General features: G+C 34.9%; 1 protein-coding gene across 1 annotated transcript in view; it reads left to right on the top strand.

The window, feature by feature from the left end:
* HPS5 (HPS5 biogenesis of lysosomal organelles complex 2 subunit 2) overlaps positions 1 to 22,308 on the top strand; it is a 42,945-nt gene extending 20,637 nt beyond the window's left edge. Inside the window, exons 12-23 of the mRNA XM_070764430.1 lie at positions 33 to 195; positions 2,457 to 2,580; positions 6,477 to 6,626; positions 7,084 to 7,155; positions 8,474 to 9,120; positions 10,951 to 11,071; positions 11,371 to 11,526; positions 13,846 to 13,965; positions 15,286 to 15,399; positions 17,526 to 17,632; positions 19,256 to 19,532; positions 20,667 to 22,308. Of these exons, the coding sequence (XP_070620531.1) occupies positions 33 to 195; positions 2,457 to 2,580; positions 6,477 to 6,626; positions 7,084 to 7,155; positions 8,474 to 9,120; positions 10,951 to 11,071; positions 11,371 to 11,526; positions 13,846 to 13,965; positions 15,286 to 15,399; positions 17,526 to 17,632; positions 19,256 to 19,532; positions 20,667 to 20,727 (2,112 nt within the window). The 3' untranslated portion in view covers positions 20,728 to 22,308. The remainder of the gene's footprint in view (positions 1 to 32; positions 196 to 2,456; positions 2,581 to 6,476; positions 6,627 to 7,083; positions 7,156 to 8,473; positions 9,121 to 10,950; positions 11,072 to 11,370; positions 11,527 to 13,845; positions 13,966 to 15,285; positions 15,400 to 17,525; positions 17,633 to 19,255; positions 19,533 to 20,666) is intronic.
* Positions 22,309 to 22,739: the final 431 nt, after the last annotated feature.

Genomic DNA, 22,739 nt, shown 5'->3' with positions numbered 1-22,739 from the left:
ATACATAGTCTATATTGTGGTTTTCTTAACAGGAGAGTTTCAGCATATTAGATTCTGGAATTTATCGTGTTATTAGTAGAAGAAACAGTCAGTCTGATGAAGATTCTTGTTCCTTACATAGCCAAACCTTATCAGAAGATGAAAGGCTGAAAGAATTTCACATGCAGCAACAAGAAGAACAGCAGCTTGAACATGGTAATTTAAATGTTTGTTATGTACTTTTATAATCAAGTAGTTGGGCATGCTTTGATTACTTGGAGAACATGGTTGCTCTAATTCCAATCATTTGGCATTATTTGGACTTCATATCAATGACATTGAATTGACATCAAGATAGGATTGCATTGATTCTGAATACCAATTTCATATTAAGACTGAATAATAAAAATGACACCATTCTGTGCTATTTTCATAAGTGTTCCCCCATATGTTTTGTCCCCTTTTCTTACTTAGCTGTAAGTAATTTTGAATTTTAATGATAGGTCAGAAGTTAGCTGATTAGCTAATTTAGTGATCAGCTTTGCTCAGTGTTCCAAAGCAGAATATGCTTGCTTTCCTTTTTGGCTTAGTGTATTATGTGAGCCTATACGCTATGTTTTGTAAATCACAGTATGTGTGAATCTGGCCATTTTGGCTTAGTAAAATGTCATGGTTTGAAAGTTTGACATGATAATCTTTAAAGACTTGATACATTCTGCTGCACGAATCCCAGCGACCAGTTAGGTCCCACAGAGTGGATCTTCTCCGGGTCCCGTCAACTAAACAATGTCGCTTGGCGGGACCCAGAGGAAGAGCCTTCTCTGTGGCGGCCCCGGCCCTCTGGAACCAACTCCCCCCCAGAGATTAGAATTGCCTCCACCCTCCTTGCCTTTCATAAGCTACTTAAAACCCACCTCTGCCGTCAGGCATGGGAGAATTGAGATCCTCTTGCCCCCTAGGCCTTTACAATTCTATGCATGGTATGTATGTATGTATGTTTGGTTTTTATATTAATGGGTTTTTAATCGTTTTTAACATCAGATTACTATTGTACACTGTTTTTATTGTTGCTGTTAGCCGCCCCGAGTCTCCGGCATACAAATCCAATAAATAAATAAATAAATAAATTTTTAATATATCAGAGTATCCACATCTGGGACAGTTTCCCTTTCTTATAAATACTCTACTGCAAGGATGGCGAATGTATGGCACACGTGCCACAGGTGGCACACAAAGCCACATCTGAGGACATGCAAGGCATTGCCCTATGTCAGCTCCAGTGCACATGTGCTGATTTTTGGCCTTCTTTTCGGCTGTTTTTGCTCTCCCCCAGGCTTCAGGGAAACCACCTAAAGCCTGGGATGGCGAAAAACAACCCAGCGGGCATATAAACCCAATAAATAAATAAACCGGAAGTTCATTGGGAACTTCCGGTTGGGCCATTTTTCACCATCCTCGGGCTTCCGGAGGCTTCAGTGAGGCCTGTGCACATTTGTGGGAGCCAGTGTAGGTGGTTGTGTGCATGCATTGGGAGAGCATAGAGGTGGGCATACATACACAAGCATGTGCACACACTCTTTTGGCAACGAGCCAAAAAAGTTTCTCTCTCACTGCTCTATTGCTTTCATAAACAGGTCTATTATTTATTTCATATAATGCAACAGAATACAACATCATTGGGTCTTAAAGGAGCCTTTGTTTTTATATTTATGCTGCTGCTTCTTGCTGGGAAATCCTTTTGAGGAACAGCAGCCAGAAAGACCATATTTCGTTTGCATAATTGCATTTTGTGGTACTGTTGATAATAAGTGGCTGCTTATAAGTCAAGGGTCTGTAGGAATTCTGAACTTTTCCCATCCAAATAATAATTAGATTTGACTTAGTTTTCAAACCAGATATATGCTATCACCTTGTAAGCTGTAATATATTATAATTAACGTGAAAATTCACTGATAACTAGGTTTTGCATGTTTCTATATAAAATTATACATACAAATTCATTCAAACCTGCTCCCTTAGAACAGGGTAATGGAAATCCTTACTATTTTTGTTTTAGTTGAACTTCTTTGTTTTAGAAAATAAAAAGTCTTTTAATAATTGGTGTGCAGATGGTATAAATTATAATATGAAGGAATTACATTCCTGCCATTTTTCATTGTGAGACATATAAAAATGAATGAATTCTAGCGGAAAATGATTTCCCCCCATTATGTTTTGTCATATTCTAATTGTACCTTCTTGTGGGAAAGAAGTTTCTCAAATTCTGTTCTTCAGAGATTCAAAATGAATGACCCGTTTCCATAATGTTTTTAAAAGGTGGCAGTTGTGGCTAGATAATTTTTAAAAATCTATTTTAATCTGAAAAAACTAATGGGGAATGTTATGTGGCCATTCCTAAACATTGTAGGCAAATCACTTGACAAAATTCCTAAATGTTGTTTTATGTTATGACTTTACATTTTAATTTTATTCATTAGATAGCATATCTCATGATTCTCTGGTGGTGGACAATGTTCGGAATGAGACTTTTCTTCCATTCAGTATTCCATTGTCATTCCGTTCCCCTTCTCCTCTCGTCTCCCTTCAAGCTGTTAAGGACAGGTAAAACCTGTGTGTGAATTGTTTTATACATTACCATCATTTTTTTTGTTTAGTTTGATTTAAACATACCATGTTAATCCATATCTTTCCCCCCCCAGCCTAGCTTTCACCCTGCCCAAAACTAGCTAATAGAGACTTAAGATTTCTTTTTTAAATGTCACAGTGGCGGAATGAGCAATGGACTTCTCCAGGATGTATTTTGCTTATGAGTGTTGAGATATCACTAAGTAGTTAAAAGATCTTGCACCTTTAGGAAATACAGTAAATGATTTAGAATCAACAGCTAGCCACTTACTTCATGAGAAGATGCCTATACTTTGTACCATTTTTTATTTTTCTGGCCTGGTTGTGACAAATTTCAATGGATCAATCTGCTTTGAAACTCCATATAGTTTAGTTTTCTTTGAGACAACATGTTTAGCTGGCGGTAAGGAGAGTTCCCCACTCACACTATGTGCTTGCTAAGTATAGACTTTCCACTATCACCAGTGTTGTGATTAAAGGCTTCAAAAGAAAGGACTGTCCTAACCACAAGCAATTCTTGCCCAATGATCCAAAACAGTTTTTAGAATAAGCTGCCAAAGTTCTGTGGGCAGCATTAATTCAACTGATGTGGTTCACACACTCCTTTACGAGATTGTGAAAAAGTTGCACAAATTAGAGAAGTCTATTTGAACTATATAGTGTGAGTGAAACAGCTTCCTCTGTCACCAGCAAAGCAAATTGCCTTGCAGTACATGATCTTCTGCCACAAAGAGGCTGCATGGAGCCTTGTGTGACTAGACTGACTCAGGATCTGCCACTCCTTTGAAAGAGGTACTTTATGCCTACCGAAAGCCCATCTGCCGTTTTACGAATTTTGTAAAGTAACAAAAAAGAAGACCACAAACATTAACTGTGCAAACCTCGATGTGAGATTTAGTCTGTGATAACTACAGATATGTGAACCTGCAGATAACAAGGCTGCAAGTAATATGTGTGCCCCTTTTTCTCTGTTCTTTTCCTGGTATAATATTTTTGGCATTGGAAGTAATCTGCCTCTGTCCTTACCTAGATAGCTAATTTTATGAACAAAATTATTTAATAACATTTTCTTGAATATAGAAGTTCTTTTAGAAGTAAGAATCCCTTATTTATGGAATCATACTTTTCTTTCTTACTGATATATCTCTTAAGATATGTCACTATTTTTCCTACACTTTATTCTGTACTGCTCATCTTTCCTTTTTTACAGTGATTTTACTAAACGTTACAATTAAAAAGATAAAAACTAATGCAAAGTAAAAGAATAAAAAGAAAAATCGGAAGGTTTCCATAAAGTGTCCAATGTCCATAAAGGTTGTAACTGTGGTTTGGGCAAAGTTGGCTATTTCCTCATCTCCTGGAGCTCTAAATTTATTTTATTTATTTATTGTTAGAGTTGAAAGGGACCATGCAGGTCATCAAGTTCAACCCCCTGCCTGAGCAGGAATCCTAAAGCACTCCAGCCAAATGGCAGTCCAATCTCTTCTTGAAAGTGTACAGAGTTGGGGAGTTCGCAACCTCCGCAGGTTGTGAAATCAGCTGAAGGTTGCTAGTTTGCAGTCTTTTTATGAGGAGCAACTCTCTGTAGCATTTAGGGGCAATTTCAATTCTCTTCTTGTCTTATTCTGAAGCAAGAATCAGTTCTTGGCCAATGATCCAAAAGAATATACCGTAATATAAATATTAACATCAAAATTAGAGGAAGCAGACCAAAACAAGTAAATGCTTCTATGATATTACATACAAACCACTACGGAGCAGGGAATCTAACCAGAAGAGCAAGTTGTACCATTTCCAAAGAAAATTGTTCTAGGAACAAATTCCATTAAAGTATACCCAAACCCCGACTATAAGAGCCGAAGAGACAGTCTTAATAGGAGAAAATAGAATAAGAAAAAGAAGCAAAACCAAACTTAAAGAGATAAAAAGATTCATCTGATCAGTACCTTGATCTGCTAATGGCCAAAGGACAAACAGGTTGTCAATATTGTAGTACTTTTATTTGGTATGAAGCGTTGTTCTCATGACAATTTAATAGAATTATCTTCCATACATTAAGACTTAAAACTGGCTGAATTGGTAGTCACTGATTGTGCAGAGTAAATGGTTCCTTTTATCTGTTCTGAACTTCCTATCATTTAGTTTCATGGAGTAATGCCCCACAGACTTTCAAGACATGTCAGTTTAGCGATGGAAAGAGGAAATGAGATCTTCCCATGCATTCCCAGAAGTTGACCTTGAAGGTCAGAGGGACCCCAATATGTTATGGATGTCAGAACTGCAGCAGTGAAGAATATGGTGATATTTCCTAATGGAAATACCTCTCTATTCATGTATGCTATTTTTTGGATCTATTCTAATCAGTTAAAACAAACGGTTGAAACCACAGAGGAAATGAATGTGACTTACAATTAAAATGAAACCAGAAGTTTTATTACTTCTTTTTTGCTCTAAATAGTGATATGCTGTTTTGAGGATGGTAACAAATTACTTTCAGGTTTTTCTGTCTTTTATTATTTATCCTGTTATTTGAAAAAAAAAGGCTTTTTACAGGTTGTAATAAAAGCAGTATCTAATTACCTGCATTTCCCTAAAATCACAGAATTTATTTTTTGATTTGCATACAAGGTACAATATGTTCTTGAGCTCAGGCAATTATGGTTAATTCTTTTATTTCTGAAAGCTATTTTAGAAAAGATACATATTTAACAAATCTATATAGTATATGAATGGTATTTATTTTGTTAATCGAATTTATATGCAATATATAGAATGGTATCCCCAGGTTTGCCCATGTTACACCAACACTCCGCAGTCTGCATTGGTTGCCGATCAATTTCTGGTCACAATTCAAAGTGTTGGTTATGGACTATAAAGCCCTTCATGGCATCGGACCAGAATATCTCCAGGACCGCCTTCTGCCGCACAAATCCCAGCGACTGATTAGGTCCCACAGAGTTGGCCTTCTCTGGGTCCTGTTGACTAAACAATGTCGTCCTTAAAACTCACCTCTGCCATCAGGCATGGGGGAATTGAGGCATTCCCCCCTCCTCTCCCCCGGGCCTATACAATTTATGTATGGTATGCCTGTGTGTATGTCTGGTTTAATAATAGGGTTTTAAAATGTTTTTTTTTTTTAAAATCTATTAGGTTTGTCATGAATTGTTTTATTGTATGCTGTGAGCCGCCCCGAGTCTACGGAGAGGGGCGGCATACAAATTAAACAAACAAACAAACAAACAAACCTATCTATCTATCTATCTATCTATCTATCTATCTATCTATCTATCTATCTATCTACCTACCTACCTACCTACCTACCTACCTACCTACCTGAATGGTATCTATCTATATGGATGGTATCTATCTATATGAATGGTAGAGAAGTAGTGCACTTAATTCTGCCATTTGTTGCCTGCAATATTCCATTTAATTTTCTTTGGTTCAGGTCCCCCAAACGGTAAAATGAGAAATTAGAATAAAATTGCAATTACATTTAATAAACTAGATTTTAAGTAAGTAACTCAGAAATGAAATCATAAGAAGACTTTTATATCGTAAATACATTGGCCAGTATTTTAATTTTTCATAGTGGAGTTTTAATATTTTGTTAAATATTTAGATGAAACATAGCAAACATTTCTCAAAGAAGGCTAAACATCTTAATTGTAGAAGCAGTCCTTTTTTCTATAGTATTTTGCTGTAATAATTGATGATGATTCTTAGTGATTCTGAGTCTATGCTAATACTTAATAAACTCTCTTAGTATTTGTTTAACGGCCTGTGAAAACAAATGTGGTGTTAAAGATATCCACTTTCATTTAGCATTCTGCTTTTTCTGAGAATCATGTCATTTTTACTTCGATTTTTAGTGTTTCTAGTTTTGTACGGAAAACCACAGAAAAGATTGAGAAAATTGGTACTCTTCATCTGAATCCTGATAGAATCAAACAAGATGTTAAAGATGAAGAGCCACTCTCAGAAGTGGCTGCCAGATTAGAAGTTCAGCCTCTGGAAAAAGAGTGAGTCTGATTACATTTCACCCTGTGCCCAAACATCTTTTTCTTTTGGTATGATAATGAATTAGGCAAACTACTACTGTTGAGACCCTTGCTAGACTTCCCATGTTGCAGATGCATGCCTAAAAATTCTTATTTTGATCCATTTTAAAATGCCATTTAAAGTTACTATGGGAATTGAACTGGGGTTAAAAGTTAGTACATTTCAATATAAGTGTAGATCATCAAGCATACAAAATAGATATTTGATGATAAACATGGTTAAATGTCTACTCTGAACGCTTCTAAGAAGGCATGTATTAAATTTAGGTTTTAAACTCTGTATTTGTACTGTTGAAATATGAGAGATTGGATGTAGAAATAATCACAAGACTAGACTGATCTTCTAAATGCCACAGAACTGTACAGAAATGAAACAAAAGAGGATTTTTTTTAACATGCACCTATTATTTATTAAAAGAGTTGAGCTACAGAGCCAGTCTTCAGAAGAGGATTACCTTAAAGATCTCAAAGCGGTAACTACAGAAACTATGTAAGTCAATTAAGGTCTTTTAAAATGAAATGTGTACTGCTATGTATTTCTTTGAGTAATGACAGATTAAACTCATTTGTAGGGTACGGTATATTGGATGGGATGGATCAGACACATGTTCTGCATGTAGATGAACTACATCTTTCTGTGGAAAGAATTCCAATCCAGTAGAAATGTTTACTAGAAGAAAAGGGGAGAAAGATCATTTTAAAAAATTATCTTCATTCAGAGCGGATTGCAGATAGCTGGCATATGTATAGTTTATAGGGAGAAGGTGGAATTGACAAGAAACATTTCCCCCTCTGTACAGAAGTAGGATTTCTGTCTATGTGTGTGTGTGTATTTTGATGTTAATCTAACTTGAAAATTCAGCTTGAACATAAAAAAAAATTTCAGTTCAATTTCTTCTGGAAGTTGCAGGCAGTATGGAAGTTCATCAATTTTGTTAGAGTAGAATATGGAAGTTGCACAGATAGTTCAATGCTGTACGAGGCAGGAAAAATAAGTTGCTATATTTTGCAGGGGCTTTGAGAATCTATCCATGGAAATTTTACATGTAGTAGGCAGATTGTGCTGAAACTTATTTGTTGCAATTGCAATCATTAAAGTATAAGTATATAAAGAATAGAATAGAATAGAATTTTATTGGCCAAGTGTGATTGGACACACAAGGAATTTGTCTTGGTGCATATGCTCTCAACGTACATAAAATAAAATATACATTTGTCAAGAATCATGTGGTACAACACTTAATGATTGTCATAGGGGTCAAATAAGCAATGAAGAAGCAATATTAATAAAAATCTTAGGATATACGCAACAAGTTACAGTCATACAGTCAACATGGGAGGAAATGGGTGATAGGAATGATGAGGAAAACTAGTAGAATAGAAGTGCAGATTTAGTAGAAAGTCTGACAGTGTTGAGGGAATTATTTGTTTAGTAGAGTGATGGCGTTCGGGAAAAATCTGTTCTTGTGTCTAGTTGTCTTGGTGTGCAGTGCTCTGTAGCGACATTTTGAGGGTAGGAGTTGAAACAATTTGTGTCCAGGATGTGAGGGGTCAGTAAATATTTTACCCGCCCTCTTTTTGACTCGTGCAGTATACAGGTCCTCAATGGAAGGCAATGAAAAAAATGTGACAGCCTTCATAATTGTGTTTATTTGAATAATTATAAATTATGATAAAGAAAATAAAAAAGGTATTTGAATGTTGTAGTCCATTAAAAGAATCTGAAATAGAATTGCAACAGAATTCTTTGCCAACAATTTTGTATTCATGAAACTATAAGTTGAATATTCTTTCTTTTTCTTTTAAAGGTCCAGACTCCAGGATCCACTTGTTTTGTTACAATCACAAAACTTGAGGGCACTTTTGATGGATTGGATTCCATTTCTTGAAGAAGCCTGTGGATTAAAAGCAGCTGTTATTTTAAATAATGAGACAACTGAGGGAGACAAAGAAATGCCTTTTCAATCTGAAGACAAAACTTTTCAAGAAAATGTGCTAAATGATCAACACAATGAGCCCGAAGATAAGGAAACGAACACAGTATTGGGAATAAATGGTGAAAGTGAAAATCCAAATACAGTACAGGATGGAATTTGGGAAGAAAATACTAATTCAGTCATAAATTATCAGGTTGATAATGTACTACATGAGCAGCCTCTGAAGACAGAGACCATTTTCAAACAGCCTTACCAGATTAAACCCCCATTTTTTATAGCACATAATGTTAAAAAAGAGCTGACAGAGCTGACAACTTTATGTTTTGAATTAAATGTATATGAAAGTTCACAAGTAAATAATGAGCCAAACATGTTACCCGATGATTCATGTGCCCTGGCTTCTAAATTCATTAGAGACTATTTTTTCCTCCTTGATTTAGAAAGGTTGAAGAGGTGCATTGTTGCCTTTCATAACAATCATCCTGAAGTGTGGGATGTCTATATGGAGGGTCTGAAAGGCAAGTAATTTTCAGGGTCTTGTGTGTTGGTGTCTGTCTATTTGGTAGAGTTGCGTGTTGCAGAGAAAGCTGAAGAAAATCTTTGGAATTAGATCAGTGGTTTCCCACACTAGTTTTGGAATTTCTTCTGATCTGAATTATAACATTCAGAATTCTTTGGAGAAACCTTTTATCATCATCCAATGCATATAAGTGCACACTATGATTGTGAGTGCAAAAAACCCACATCTAAACTTTCTCATGTGTTTTTTTCCCTATGAAACTCATTAAAGAGAGAATGGTCGCACATTGATCTGAATGGTGCCGTGTGCAATCCCCCCATCTCTAGAATATCTTTAAAAGTTGCTACTTATCAATAAATGATTAGAAGCCGCAAATAAATAATCCAATTCAAATTGTTAGTGTGACTTGAAATTGCCACTTGAAAAGCTGTTGGTAATACCATATATTGTGCATATACAAACATCTGTCCGCTGATTTGGTTGACGTATCAGATTGATTTGATTCCAAGGGGTGATCCAATTGTATCACTATCTCAGAATCAAAGAGATGAAGGAGAGGTTAAATATAATTGTTTAGTTTTTTAAAGGTTTCAGTTTATTTAACTATTATATAAGTAATTTCAATTCGGTTTTAATTCTGAGCCTACACATTTATTTTTTGAATCTAGGAATGCCATTCAAGAGCCAAGTATAATCCTTAGCCCAAAGAAGATGCTGCAGGTAGTCCTTGACTTATAACCATTTGTTCAGTGACTGTTCAAAGTTACAATGATACTGAAAAGAGTGACACGATTATTTTCACACTTACGATGATTGTAGCATGTACATGGTCAAAGTTCAGATGCTTGGCAACTGCAGTATTTGGTTGCTACCCGTACGGATAAGGACGCTACACCAGTAGTGAAATTTGAGCTGCATGCACAGCTTTGCATCTCCAGGGTTCGCACATATGTGTCCGAGCAAGATTTTGCTTCTGCACATGCGCAGGAAGCAAAATCTCATGAGGGGCTACATGCATGAGATTTCCGCAATTTTTGCTTCTGCTCATGCACAGAAGCAAAGAAATTGCCAAAAACTTAATGCACAGAAGCAAAATCTCATTTGGATGTGTTCATGCACATGCCGCAGGTGTGAAGCTGCACGTGTAGTGTACCAGTAGCGATGGGAGCGACAACTCCTGCCTGGGCAACTGGTTCATATTTATGATGGCTGCAGTGTCCCTGGCTCATGTGATGACTTTTTGTTACATTGTGACAAGCAAAATCAATGAGGAAGCCAAATTCATTTAACAACCAAGTTACTAATTTAACAAGTGAGGTGATTCATTTAGTGTCTGTGGCAAGAAAAGTCATAAAATGGGGCAAAATTTATTAACTGCCACAGTTAGCAACAAAGTTTGGACTCAGTTATGGTTGTAAGTCAAGGACTACCTCTACTTCTAACACATCGATTTTCCTTTGCTCCCCCCATATTCCTTTATACTTTGGTTAGGAATAATTTAAAATAGATCTTATAGATGTGGAGGGGATTGAATAAAATTCCACTATGAATGGGAATCATCTCATTCTGCTGTCTACATTCAATTCCACCTTCTCCCTCTACTGTGCATTTCGATCAATAATCTCAAGAAGCCATCAATGTAGCTGAGTACCATAATTTAGTTATCGTAACTACAATAGTTTGGATTTGCAGTTAAACATGCGTACTTTGAAAATAGAAAAAGTCTTTACCTTTTAAGAAAAATTGCTTTAAGACTGACACTATGAAAATGTCTTGCCTAATGTTGCTGTTAAGTATAATGCTTGTAACATACAATTATTGATTTCAGAACTGACTTTGACTAGCCCTGTGACAGAAGCCCTTGAAAATGGAGATATGTTTAAAACATTGAAGTTGCTAGTTGATTTAGGGCCTTGGGATGCTCCTGTTTTGCTGGCGCATACTGAAAGGTATAAAGCATTAGAATTGGTTTGAATGCATATGGTTTCATTATTAGGTATTTACACAGAAAAAAACCCCATATTAATTTCAAGAGCCATCTTCAAACATGTAGTTTTTGAAGAAATCTTGTACTATTGTAAACAAATAGTAGAGTTATCATATTCCTTTTCATTTTTGTAAATTAAGTTTAAGCAAACTTTATTTTGATCATTTTTTTGCATAAACTGTGCAAGAAATTTATGAAAGTTACTCCCTCTAAGAATTGTATTTTGAATAATTTTTATCCTCTGTGTCTTATTTAATGTAGGCTTTATAAAAAATTCAGAGAAACTTCTCTAAGGCCTTTGACCCGATTCTACCCTTTGATTGGACCTTCAGAGATCAAGCAAATTTGTAAAAATAATCCTGAACATTTCCTGGCCTATTTAGACAGCCTTATAAAATCAAAGGCTGAGGATGAACGGTATGATGTTTCCTTCATTTGGGGAAGAGATGCAAGAAATGGGATACAAGGACATGATAAAAATATTAATCCCATCTTAGTAATATTTGAGTAAAGAAAGTAGTACTCAGTTGGTATCAGTAGTTGATAGGGAAAAAAATTATCCATTACTTTTAATACTACTATTTTGTCAGCTAAAGAAAGATATGCTAAACTAATGCTACTAATACACAATGCATTTTCTTTGTTTTTATAAATTCCAGAATTCTTTAGACAAACTTAGTGCAGTAATATTTGCTTCTTTTTGCTATTTAAATATGAAAATACAGTACATTTTTTGGGGGTCTAGGACTTTTAGTCTCCAACTCTTTGAATTCTTTAGAGCAGTGTTTTTCAACCAGTGTGCCGTGGCACACTAGTGTGCCGCGAGACATGGTCAGGTGTGCCGCGAAGCTCAGAGAGAGAAAGAAAACGAGAGAGAAAGAAAGAAAGAGCAAGAGAGGGAAAGCAAGCAAGAGAGAGAAAGAAAACGAGAGAAAGAGAGAGAAAGCAAGAGAGAGAGAAAGAGAACAAGAGAGAAAGAAAGCAAGAGAGAGAAAGAAAGAGAGAAAGAGAGGGAAGGTGGGAGAGAGAAAGACATAGAGGGAGGTAGGGAGGGACAGAGAAAGAGCAAAAAAGAGGAAAGAAGGAAGAGAGAAAGAAAGGGATGGAGAGAGAGAGAGAAAAAAGGAAGGGAGAGAAAGAGGGAGGGAGAGAGAAAGAGCGAAAGGGAGGGAGGAAGAGAGAGAGAGAATTTTTTTGTCCAAACTTTTTTTAGCCACCCCCCCCTCAATGTGCCCCATGGTTTTGTAAATGTAAAAAAATGTGCCGCAGCTCAAAAAAGGTTGAAAATCACTGCTTTAGAGAACAATTAATATAAATCCAGCAATTTATATTAAGCCGCCTCTCTCCTTTCTCACACACATACAGCCTTCTGCACCTTTCCATTTCTGCACCTGGATTCTCCTCAAAGTAGAGAAAATGTGCCTTTTAGCAGGGGGGGAAGCAATTGAGGTTGTTAGGGTATCATACATTTTCTCCACTTTGAGAAGAATCCTAGTACAGAAATGAAAAGGTGCAGAAGGGTGTGTGTGTGTGTGTGTGTTTTAAAGAAAAGCAAGGCAGAAATGTGTGATTATTGTAAATAATAATAATAATAATAATAATAATAATAATTTATTAGATTTGTATGCCGCCCGTCTCCGAGGACTCGGGGCGGCTCACAACAACATAAATAGTGTACAAATCCAATTTTAAAATGCAATTTAAAACCCTTTTAATAAAATAGAATCATCACACAACCAATCAAACCATATACCAGCCTTGACAATTGGGGTGTGTGTTAGTTTCCCCATGCCTGGCGACAAAGATGAGTTTTTAATAACTTATGAAAGGCGAGGAGGGTGGGGGCAGTCCTAATCTCTGTGGGGGAGTTGGTTCCAGAGGGCCGGGGCCGCCACAGAGAAGGCTCTCCCCCTGGGTCCCGCCAGACGACATTGTTTAGTCGACGGGACCCAGAGAAGGCCAACTCTGTGGGACCTAATCAGCTGCTGGGATTCGTGCAGCAGAAGGCGGTCTCGGAGGTATTCTGGTCTGAAGCCATGTAGGGCTGATTAACCTGGTGAGATTTACTTCGGAGTAAACCAACAGTTCCTTTCTGTATTTGTGTGGGGAGGGGAGGCTTGAGGGGTGGGGAGAGAGAGTGAGGAAGCATTTTGACAAATGATTTTATGCTTCTCTCCTTTCGCTGGATTTATATGAATTGTCCTCTAAAAAATCCTTACTTCTGAGTAAACCAACTGTTCCATTTGAAGTACTAGGTGATGATTATACTAGCATTGAATTTAGTGAGACTTACTTCTGAGTAAACCAAGTGTTCCTCCCGCCCTGCAGTTCAATAGCCTGGTCTACAGTTCAGCAAAAAGATTGTTAGGATATCCCTCCCTCTCTCCTTTCACTGAATTTGTATTGGTTGGGGTGGTGGTGGGGAGAGTAGGTCCTTCTAGCTGATTGGTGGGTGTTAACTGTCCGGGGAGATGAAACACCTAGGACGGACCTCTTTCTGTGAAACTGGTGTTGAGTGGGACTCAGATGCTGGTGACCCATTACCCAGGGCAAATGGGTGGAGGGATGTCACTTGAGATAAATTGCCTGAGGAGAAACACCTGAGGAGAATGAAGAGTTGGAGACAGAAAGTCCCATTCTATTATAATGAATCTAGATTTTAAAAATGTGACACCTAATTACAGTGTAGATAGTGTAAAGCAGACAAATTAATTATATATATTTTTTGCTTCCCAGTTTGCCATTTCTTAGATCTCTTCTTCATCCTGATTCATTACAATTGGAGTGGCTGCGTTTGGCAATGTCTCATGATGCCCCGCATAAAACAAGCACGATGGATGCTCAAGGAAATCCATGGTTGTAATTTATTAGCTTTTCTGATTAATTAGACAGCTCCATAGAAACATAGAAGTTTCCAACAGTATTTTTTCCTAGATGTCATTTGCACATTTTTCCTAAGGCCTAGTTTGGCTTATCAATTCATTTTAAATGAATATCATAAAGCTGCAATAAGCCTTTGCTTGTAAATATGCATAAACTATAAATATGCATAAGCTATGCACATTTTAAATAACTGTGCTCCCCTATCTTCTCCCAAGTATTTTTATAGTGCTAGTCCAAGTAACTGCACATCCTAGACTGCATGAATATGAAACCACTTTTATCTTCAAACAGAAAAGGCTGTTTGGTAGGGGTTCCCTAAGAGTTTGCCATGATTAAAAGAAAAGTTCCAACAGAATATTTCCTGCCTGTAAATAATTTGTCCTAGATCACATGTAAGGGGAAGCTGTTAAAAACCAGGTTTGCTTTCAAGGGTCTCCCGTTTATTTTATTAATTTAATTTATTTAATTTATTCATTTGTACAATACACAAATACATAGGAAGAAAAATAGACATGTAGTAATATATATAAGGGTAAAGTGAACTTAGAGGAGAGAATATATGAAAGAAAGAAAATATATATGATAAGTGAGAGAAAGGAAAGACAATTGGACAGGGGACAAAAGGCACACCAGTGCACTTATGTACGCCCCTTACTGGCCTCTTAGGAACCTGGAGAGGTCAATCGTGGAGAGTCTAAGGGAGAAATGTTGGTTATTATTATTATTATTTTCTCCTTAAGCATGCTCTTTCTTTCTGTTCCCCTTTGTAGTATTTTATCTGGTTAATGGTAGTATGAAATACACTGCTCTTAAAAAAATAAAGGGAACACTTAAATAACACAATATAACTCCAAGTAAATCAAACTTCTGTGAAATCAAACTGTCCACTTAGGAAGCAACACTGACAATCAATTTCACGTGCTGTTGTGCACATTCAACTTTGTACAGAACAAAGTATTCAGTGAAAATATTTCATTCATTCAGATCTAGGATGTGTTATTTGAGTGTTCCTTTATTTTTTTGAGCAGTATATTTCCTCCATTAATATAGATACTAGAAGTATGTATATCTATAATAGTATTTATACTCCTGGGATAGTATGAGCCAGCAAAATGTGGTAGCTCCCTCTCTTGGCATTTCAAAAATAGCACATCCCTATTCCACTGTAATCCATCGTCTTCTGATTAGAGCAGGGTTTTAAAACTATAAACAAATATTGTAGATTTTTATTAGAATTATTTATTGAGCCTTCTTTACAAAAAAACTAATATAATTTTCCATTACTGTTTTCAGGCCACATTCGCATTTGTTTACTTGGGGATATAATCAACTGATTGTACTTTTGCTTAATCTTCCGACTGATGTCGAAAGGAAGGAGAAAATGACCGATATATGTAAAAGCAATGGGTAATGTTTTCTTTTAAGCATTCTTGAAAAAACTTCATTTTAATCATGTAATATATGCATGTTTGTTTTGTTCTTTTTCCTAATTTATGCCTTCACATAGTTCAGCTTCAGTGTATGAGATGCATTATTCTTGAACACAACCATTCTCCATATATATTTGTGGTATAATGGTGGCTAATTTGCTTCTGTGTTTTTTGTATTCTTAATAATGTTCAAATGCATTATCTGTCTGCTCTACCTATCACAATTTATTAAATCAGTTAAAACAAACTTGTCTTTCTTCCTCTCTCCTCCAACGTTCTTGGCAGATTTTTAAAAATCAGTTTATTAGTTCTGCCCATAATTGCCATTGCTAGAATTTCTTTTCTGGGTGGTGATAGATGGAAATCTTGATTATGGTTGCTGAATAGATTTTGTATTGCCATGTGTCAACTTGTAACCACACAGATTTTTTCATGATATATCTGAATAGTATAAGGAAGGAAATGTAGAATTATATACAGTAATTTGCTATTTGTCAGCAATCCAAAAATCTTTTTATTCAGGCCAAAGCTTCCTTGAAATCGGCTTTGGCCTGACACCACTTTAGTTTGACCAAATTTGAAAATTGAATTAAATTTATCCTTAAAAAATACAACCCTGAAAAATTTAAACATGAATAGTTCTCAGCTCCTTTGCTTTTTTTCAATTGGGTCTAATATTTGGACTACATTGTACCCTAATTTCTTAATCTAATAATAAACTTTGACTCCCCCCCATTGAATCATTCAAATGTATACAATAGGAATGTTTTTTGAAGAGAGCATCTATTTTGGAATCTCCTTTTTATAAATATATTTATAGTTCAGTTATAAAGGGTACATGCTTTAAGTCATTTCCTGTTATAGCTAGTCAGTTTATTCCTTGCATAAAGAGGGACATTTTCCTTCTCTTGGATTTCCTACATTTTTTCTTTAAAAAGAACTGTCCCTGTCCCCGCCTCTAGTATAACATTCAGCTTGCCTCAGTAAGGCCATGAGTTATGACCAATGCAGCCAAAAAGGAAATTTTCCAAGGCTGCAAGATTAAAGTAGTCAAATTATCTGCAGCAACATTGTTAAAACTCAAAAGTCCTTTTCAGGAAATTACAAAATACATCTGATCTAAAATATGCTTTAACACATGATCACCAGCATCATCAATATTTAAAATGATGCTTATTTACAAAGGAGATGGTCAGTACTTGTGCAATGTTCAGCCTCCCGAGTTGCCATCTTGGAGATCAAAAGCTAGGGTCCATTTCTCCGAAGGCTTATTATCCCAATTTCTTATTTAGTCTTTTTGATCGAATTTCCATTGTTTCAGGCAACTACCTTGTATCTTTGGTTTATATGTCCCTCCTTCCATTTTCTAGCAGTCTTTTCATTTACAATGTTTTAGAAGCCTCTTATTGTATCCATACTTCTCTCTTTAGATTTTTCCTGTTTTCCTGTCTAGTGGGAATTGTTTGCATTTACACTTTTAGTAACACATCTTTTCTGGACACTTCCCCTTCAGGATTTCAGGCCACTAGATTTTTACCTACCTTCTAAGTTCATCAAACTGCAGTCTTTTGAAATCCAATATATAAATCTGACTTTCCTCTATTCTTCCCCTTGATATTATGAACATGGTTATTTTCATCATCTTTATTTCTTCAACCAATTCTTCTACTGGTAAGGATTTCATCCAAGATAGCAGACCCCTTATTCCTTTTTCTATCTTCTGAAAATTTTTGAGACCTCTGTCTTATGGCAGAGTAGATTTCCAGATGTCAGTAAAAATGGAGTACTGCGTATTAGATAGCTTGATCCTCTGGCACAGATAGTCTTCATTCATATCTTCTACCTGTCCAGGCAATTTATAATAAGCTCCCATGATGATATTGTCTCCCCAAATATTCTCCAGATGATTTCCACGCTCCAATTCATCATTTCAATTAATTGTATATATAACTTCAGAATACAGATCTCAGATCATACCATACATTGTAAAATGCACAGACATTAGCAAATTGGAGCAATAAATTATACATAATTTTAACTTGCTATTTAAGTTGAAAATGTCCATTTAGAACTAAAATCTAATGTTTCATTTTACTATTATAGCTTCTGGCCTGGATATCTTTCTCTCTGTTTGGAGTTGGATAGAAGATCTGAAGTATTTACAAAGATTGTTCATTTGGATGACATGGAGTTATTGAACACCAAACATGGTTAGTTTTATTTATGAATGAATTATAAATATTATCTAAGGGAGGCCTGTCAAACTGCTGGCCCATGGGCAGACATGGCCTGCAAAGGACCAGCCCACCCCAGATCTTGCAAAGGCAAAAAGCATCCCAATATATCATGCGATGTGATCAGGTTTCACACCCCTGATCTAAGGCCTGCATTTTAAATTAATTAAAAGAAACTGAAAAGAAACAGTTTCATGTAAGAAAAAAAACCTCCTCTGCTTTTTAGAATTCTAAGGAGACATTACTGTATAACATAAATTTTGCAAACAATGTGATTTTTAAAAAAATATAGTGCTGCTATAAAATAATTAAAAAGCGATTTGTGAATTTTGAAAACCTATTTTATTTAGGGTTTTTTTTAGATTTGTTATATCAATATAATTGAGAGTGGAGTCAAAGTATTATGATTTCCTAAAAACTTGCCTATAGAAATCAAATCAATCATCTGCTGGCTCCAGAAATTGAGTTGTAATTAGTGATGATGTCTTTTTTGCCATTCTTCCCTCAAGGCTCCAGTAGTTAAAAAAATGTTACTTCCAGTAATCTACTTTTAGTTAATATTTATTCAATTGTGTTTAGTATATAAGTTGAGGAAATGTAAGAATTTAGGATTTAATGTATCCTTGGCAATCTAATATGACCCCAGATTACTGAGAAAAGCCCAAACATTTCCAGAAATTCTCACTGTAAAGTTCCTTCTTTGTTAGTGGAAAGAATTCTACAGCAACCAATAGCCACTAAAGAATCAAAATATTATTCTCTTAATCAGTCTTCTTTATCTTACCTTATTGATACAGGTAGTCCTGAGAAGGTTATAACAACTATGTTACTAACATAATTATAGTGATTCACTTAATAACTGTGGCAACAAAGATCATAAAACTCACTTAATAACAAAAATTTTGGGGTCAATTGTGATCATAAGTCAAGGACTACCTGCATATTTATTTATTTATTTATTGGATTTGTATGCCGCCCCTTTCCAGAGACTCGGGGCGGCTAACAGCGACAATAAAACAGTGTACAATAGTAATTTGGTATTGATGATTAAAAATCAATTAATATAAAAACCAAACATACATACATACATACCATGCATAGAATTGTAAAGGCCTAGGGGGAAAGAGGATCTCAATTCCCCCATGCCTGGCGGCAGAGGTGAGTTTTAAGTTGTTTACGAAAGGCAAGGAGGGTGGGGGCAGTTCTAATCTCTGGGAGGAGTTGGTTCCATGTTAACTTGGAAATTGTGAACAAATTCGTTTTAATGGCTCCTTCCAATTTTCAACAACTAAAAAGCAGTTATGATGATTTGAATATGGCCACCCTCCCATCAATTCCCTTATATAAATGCAAAATGAAATGAAAAATATTCCATCTTATCCTATACATTGGATAACATATATAGGATAACATGTTAGTATGGTTTTGTATCTTCCACTGATGCGTGATGGACTTTATATATCCATTGACTGCTGTCTAAATCAGAATGTAATGAGAAACATGTCCTATAATGCGTAGAGCTACTAAGGTATTTGCTACATATCAAGTAAAATAAAAGTGATTTTCTGTAAACTTTCCATAAATCAAATCTGTATTTAGGAACCATTCCGAAGTCAATAGAAGAATGGAAGTTCCTCCTTTGCCTTGTGAAGAGTCATAACAACACCCATGTTTCACAAAGAGACACAGCTGTTACTAATGGTACTTCTGAATGGTCAAATTCTGTTACTGTTGAAAATGTTGCACTCCTTGCAGCCAGAATAATTGGTCCAGATCGCTCTTTGCAGATGTTACAGGAATGTGATTTGGTAGCTGAATTATCAGAAAGATTTGCAAAGATTGGTGAGATACTAAGAATTGCTGAAAAACGACAAAGGTAAGTGTTATGAGAATTGTTTCTTACAGAGTGTATCCAGAATATTATATTACGATTTAGAAATTTGAACAGAGTTACAGTGCTTCACAATCAATTTTCTTAAATACTGTGATTTCAGTGGTTTTGGTACTATGATTTTTTCCCCTGACAAATAGAACATCAACATGAAATAATAAAATACAAAAGCAAAACTTGAAAGAATTACTTGGTTGCGTGAGCATTTTTCTTGTAAACACAAATTTACAACTGTTACATTTTCATATTCAATATTTCTATCCAAAAATGTAAAAATTGTTCATTAGACTCAACAATAAAAAATGGAGAGCAAATTTGAATAAACAATTAATGAATCCTAGTCTCTTTACTTTTGTCCTTTTTTCTGTTGTTGCAGATTTATTACAGTATAATAAAAAACTGGAAAACTTTTTCCATTAGAATTTTTCCTACACTTTTAAGAGCATTGATCAAAAGAAAGTTTTCCAGTTTTTTATTACAGTATAATCTGCCAATCAAAATAACCCAACAACTCTGAACAGTTTACAAATTGTTTTGGGAAATTTTGTATGATTTCCTTCTCCCAATTTTCTGAAAAACATTTGACCAAAATTAATATTTAAACAGATTATCACCAGAAGTGTAATAGGTAGCAACCTCTCCCTCAGTCTTGAAAGATTTGACTGATGTGTCATTTTTAAAGATTATATTTTAAGCATTACTATTGTAGACAGCTTCTGATGACTCACTATAACAGTTCTCAAGTCAAATGCCCCTACTTTGTAAAGACTTACAAGATACAATACTGTATTTGATGTAATACTGAGTTTCTTTTTTTGATATTAAACAAAATATCGAAAGTTTCCTTTCCTGGCTAGTTTCTTAAACTAGATTAAATAAATATACAGTATCTATTTTGAAGAAAATTAAGGTAGTTTTGTGAGTTTTCTGTGTGAGTTTTTTAAAAATTATTTTGAATTAGGATTTTTATTTTATTTATTTTAGCAAAAGAGGATAAGAGGTCTTACAAGCATAAGTACCTTAAGGAGGTGATAAGTATGTTATATTCCTGGGTCAATTAGCTTGATGAAATAACTTATTTCTTTACCATTTTTTCCTTTATTTATCACCTGTTGACAGAGCCCTGATCCAGTCTATGCTGGAAAGATGTGACCGGTTTTTGTGGTCTCAACAAGCATAAAACCCTGGATTGTAAAGATAATAATAAGCATCATTTTTCTTACATCATTTACATCATCTTGCATCATTTTAAAGAAAAATCTTTCTGTATAGAAAATGAATATAATAAATCTTTGTTTTTTAATTAGATATATGTTCAGTATTAAAGGGTATATTCCCAATTATTTATAATAAGTATTGTATTGCATGGCATTATTACTAAAAAGATGGAAAATCATTTATATGTAAAATATTTTTTTCAACTAATGGAAACAGTCATGAAGTTGAAATTCTTTATTCTTATTATGTACTATATATCTTAAATTTGGTTATACTAAAATAATGAAATATTTAATAACTTTTCTGTCAAAACTTTTGGATTTTTTAAACAAAACATCTTGCAAATGAATATAATTACAACTACTTTATCATTAAAAAAATTATGATGTGCTTTCTGAATTAAACTGAAATCTTCGGCATTGTACATTGTTCAGTTAAGCATTGTATGATTATATCTGACATTCCACATATGTAAAAATATTGTGGAACTTTATTAGGTTTATTAAAAAATGAAAGAAGTAATTAATAGAATTAGACAGCAATACTAATATATAATTCCAAACAGACATTCATTCATGTATTTAAAACTTGCCTATTTCAGCATTTAGTGAGTTGGTACGGTGGAATAGAATGAAAGGAAAATACCCACATTTTTCTAAAATCATATGTGAGAGGTAGGAAGGACTGTTTTACTTGCATTTTCAAATTGAAACTTTTTTTTACCTTGCATCTGATTGTGTTTTTCATGTATGCACTTACAATGGTTTGAATAGGCATCTAAAATTATGTTTATGTATGATCCATGGGATGGACTATGTACTGCTCTACTAATTTTTATTTATCACTATGGTAATGATTTTTGGTCTGGGTAGCTGTGGAGGGGAAAGATTAATCATAAATTTATTATGATAAGTCTTGCGTTTTATGAAATTGAATTAGAATTGCACCATCTTTATTGTCTAGTTTACAGCATTTCAAGGACATATATTTCATGCTCCTACTTATTCATATGTTTTAGAATAGAAAGCACACAGATACTATATGTCTGTTTTTCTCTTAGGTTGAATAAAGCAAAAGAAAGGAAATTGTTACAGAGCATTAAATAAAATAATGATAACTGTGGGCCTCAATCCAAAGAATCCCATACCTACATGCAGAGGGTCCTCTATGTTTCATCTCCATAGACACATAGCAGCTTATTTTATTTGGAGAAGGTTATCAGTGGAATTGGGGGACAGGCTAGAGCCACACTGGTTAATCCTTGAAATCTGGATTCATTCTGTTGTATAAATGAGTACTACCTCATTTGTTTTAAGACTAATTTAGATGCACAAGTAGTTCATGAAATAGTACTTATATTTTGCACTGAATTCTATTTTCAAAATTATTATTTTTAGTGTATATCTTATCTGTCTTCTATTTTTACAAGAAGCAATTAACAAGCACTCAGTATTACTTTGTAAGCATTTTGATATTAACAGAAATCTGGAATCATGTTCAGTTTTTTACCTAATCTGATGTTTAATAAAGTTAATATAATTTCCTTGTTGTTTCTTTATTTTTCAGGACTTTTACTGTTAAAAGTTTTACCACAGAATGTTAGATTGAGCTCCTTTTTATAATATCCATAAGTATTTCATTGAAAAATATTTCACTTTTCTTAAATATGACTAATAAAGTTTAGAATTGTTGAAGCTGAAAATCCTGTACTTTTCAGCTAATATTCCCTGAAAGAGAGAGTGCGCGCACAGAAAAAAAGCTTTCTTTTGGCACTCGATCTTCAATCAGAACTTCCAAATAGATATATAATGCCAAAGTTGCATAATTATTACATAAATAAAATGCTACTTCCACTATCTGCTTAGTGTTGTCTGGATCTATTTATGCCACATAGTCCTAATCTTTCATTTCCTTGCTTGAAGTGTGTATGGGGATGCAGAAAATGATTTATAGTCCAGGATAAAGTTGATAGCG

The sequence above is a fragment of the Erythrolamprus reginae genome, chromosome 1, assembly GCF_031021105.1.
Source record: "Erythrolamprus reginae isolate rEryReg1 chromosome 1, rEryReg1.hap1, whole genome shotgun sequence".
Classification (NCBI taxonomy): Eukaryota; Metazoa; Chordata; class Lepidosauria; order Squamata; family Dipsadidae; genus Erythrolamprus; species Erythrolamprus reginae.
This window is presented reverse-complemented; position numbering and strand designations above follow the sequence as displayed.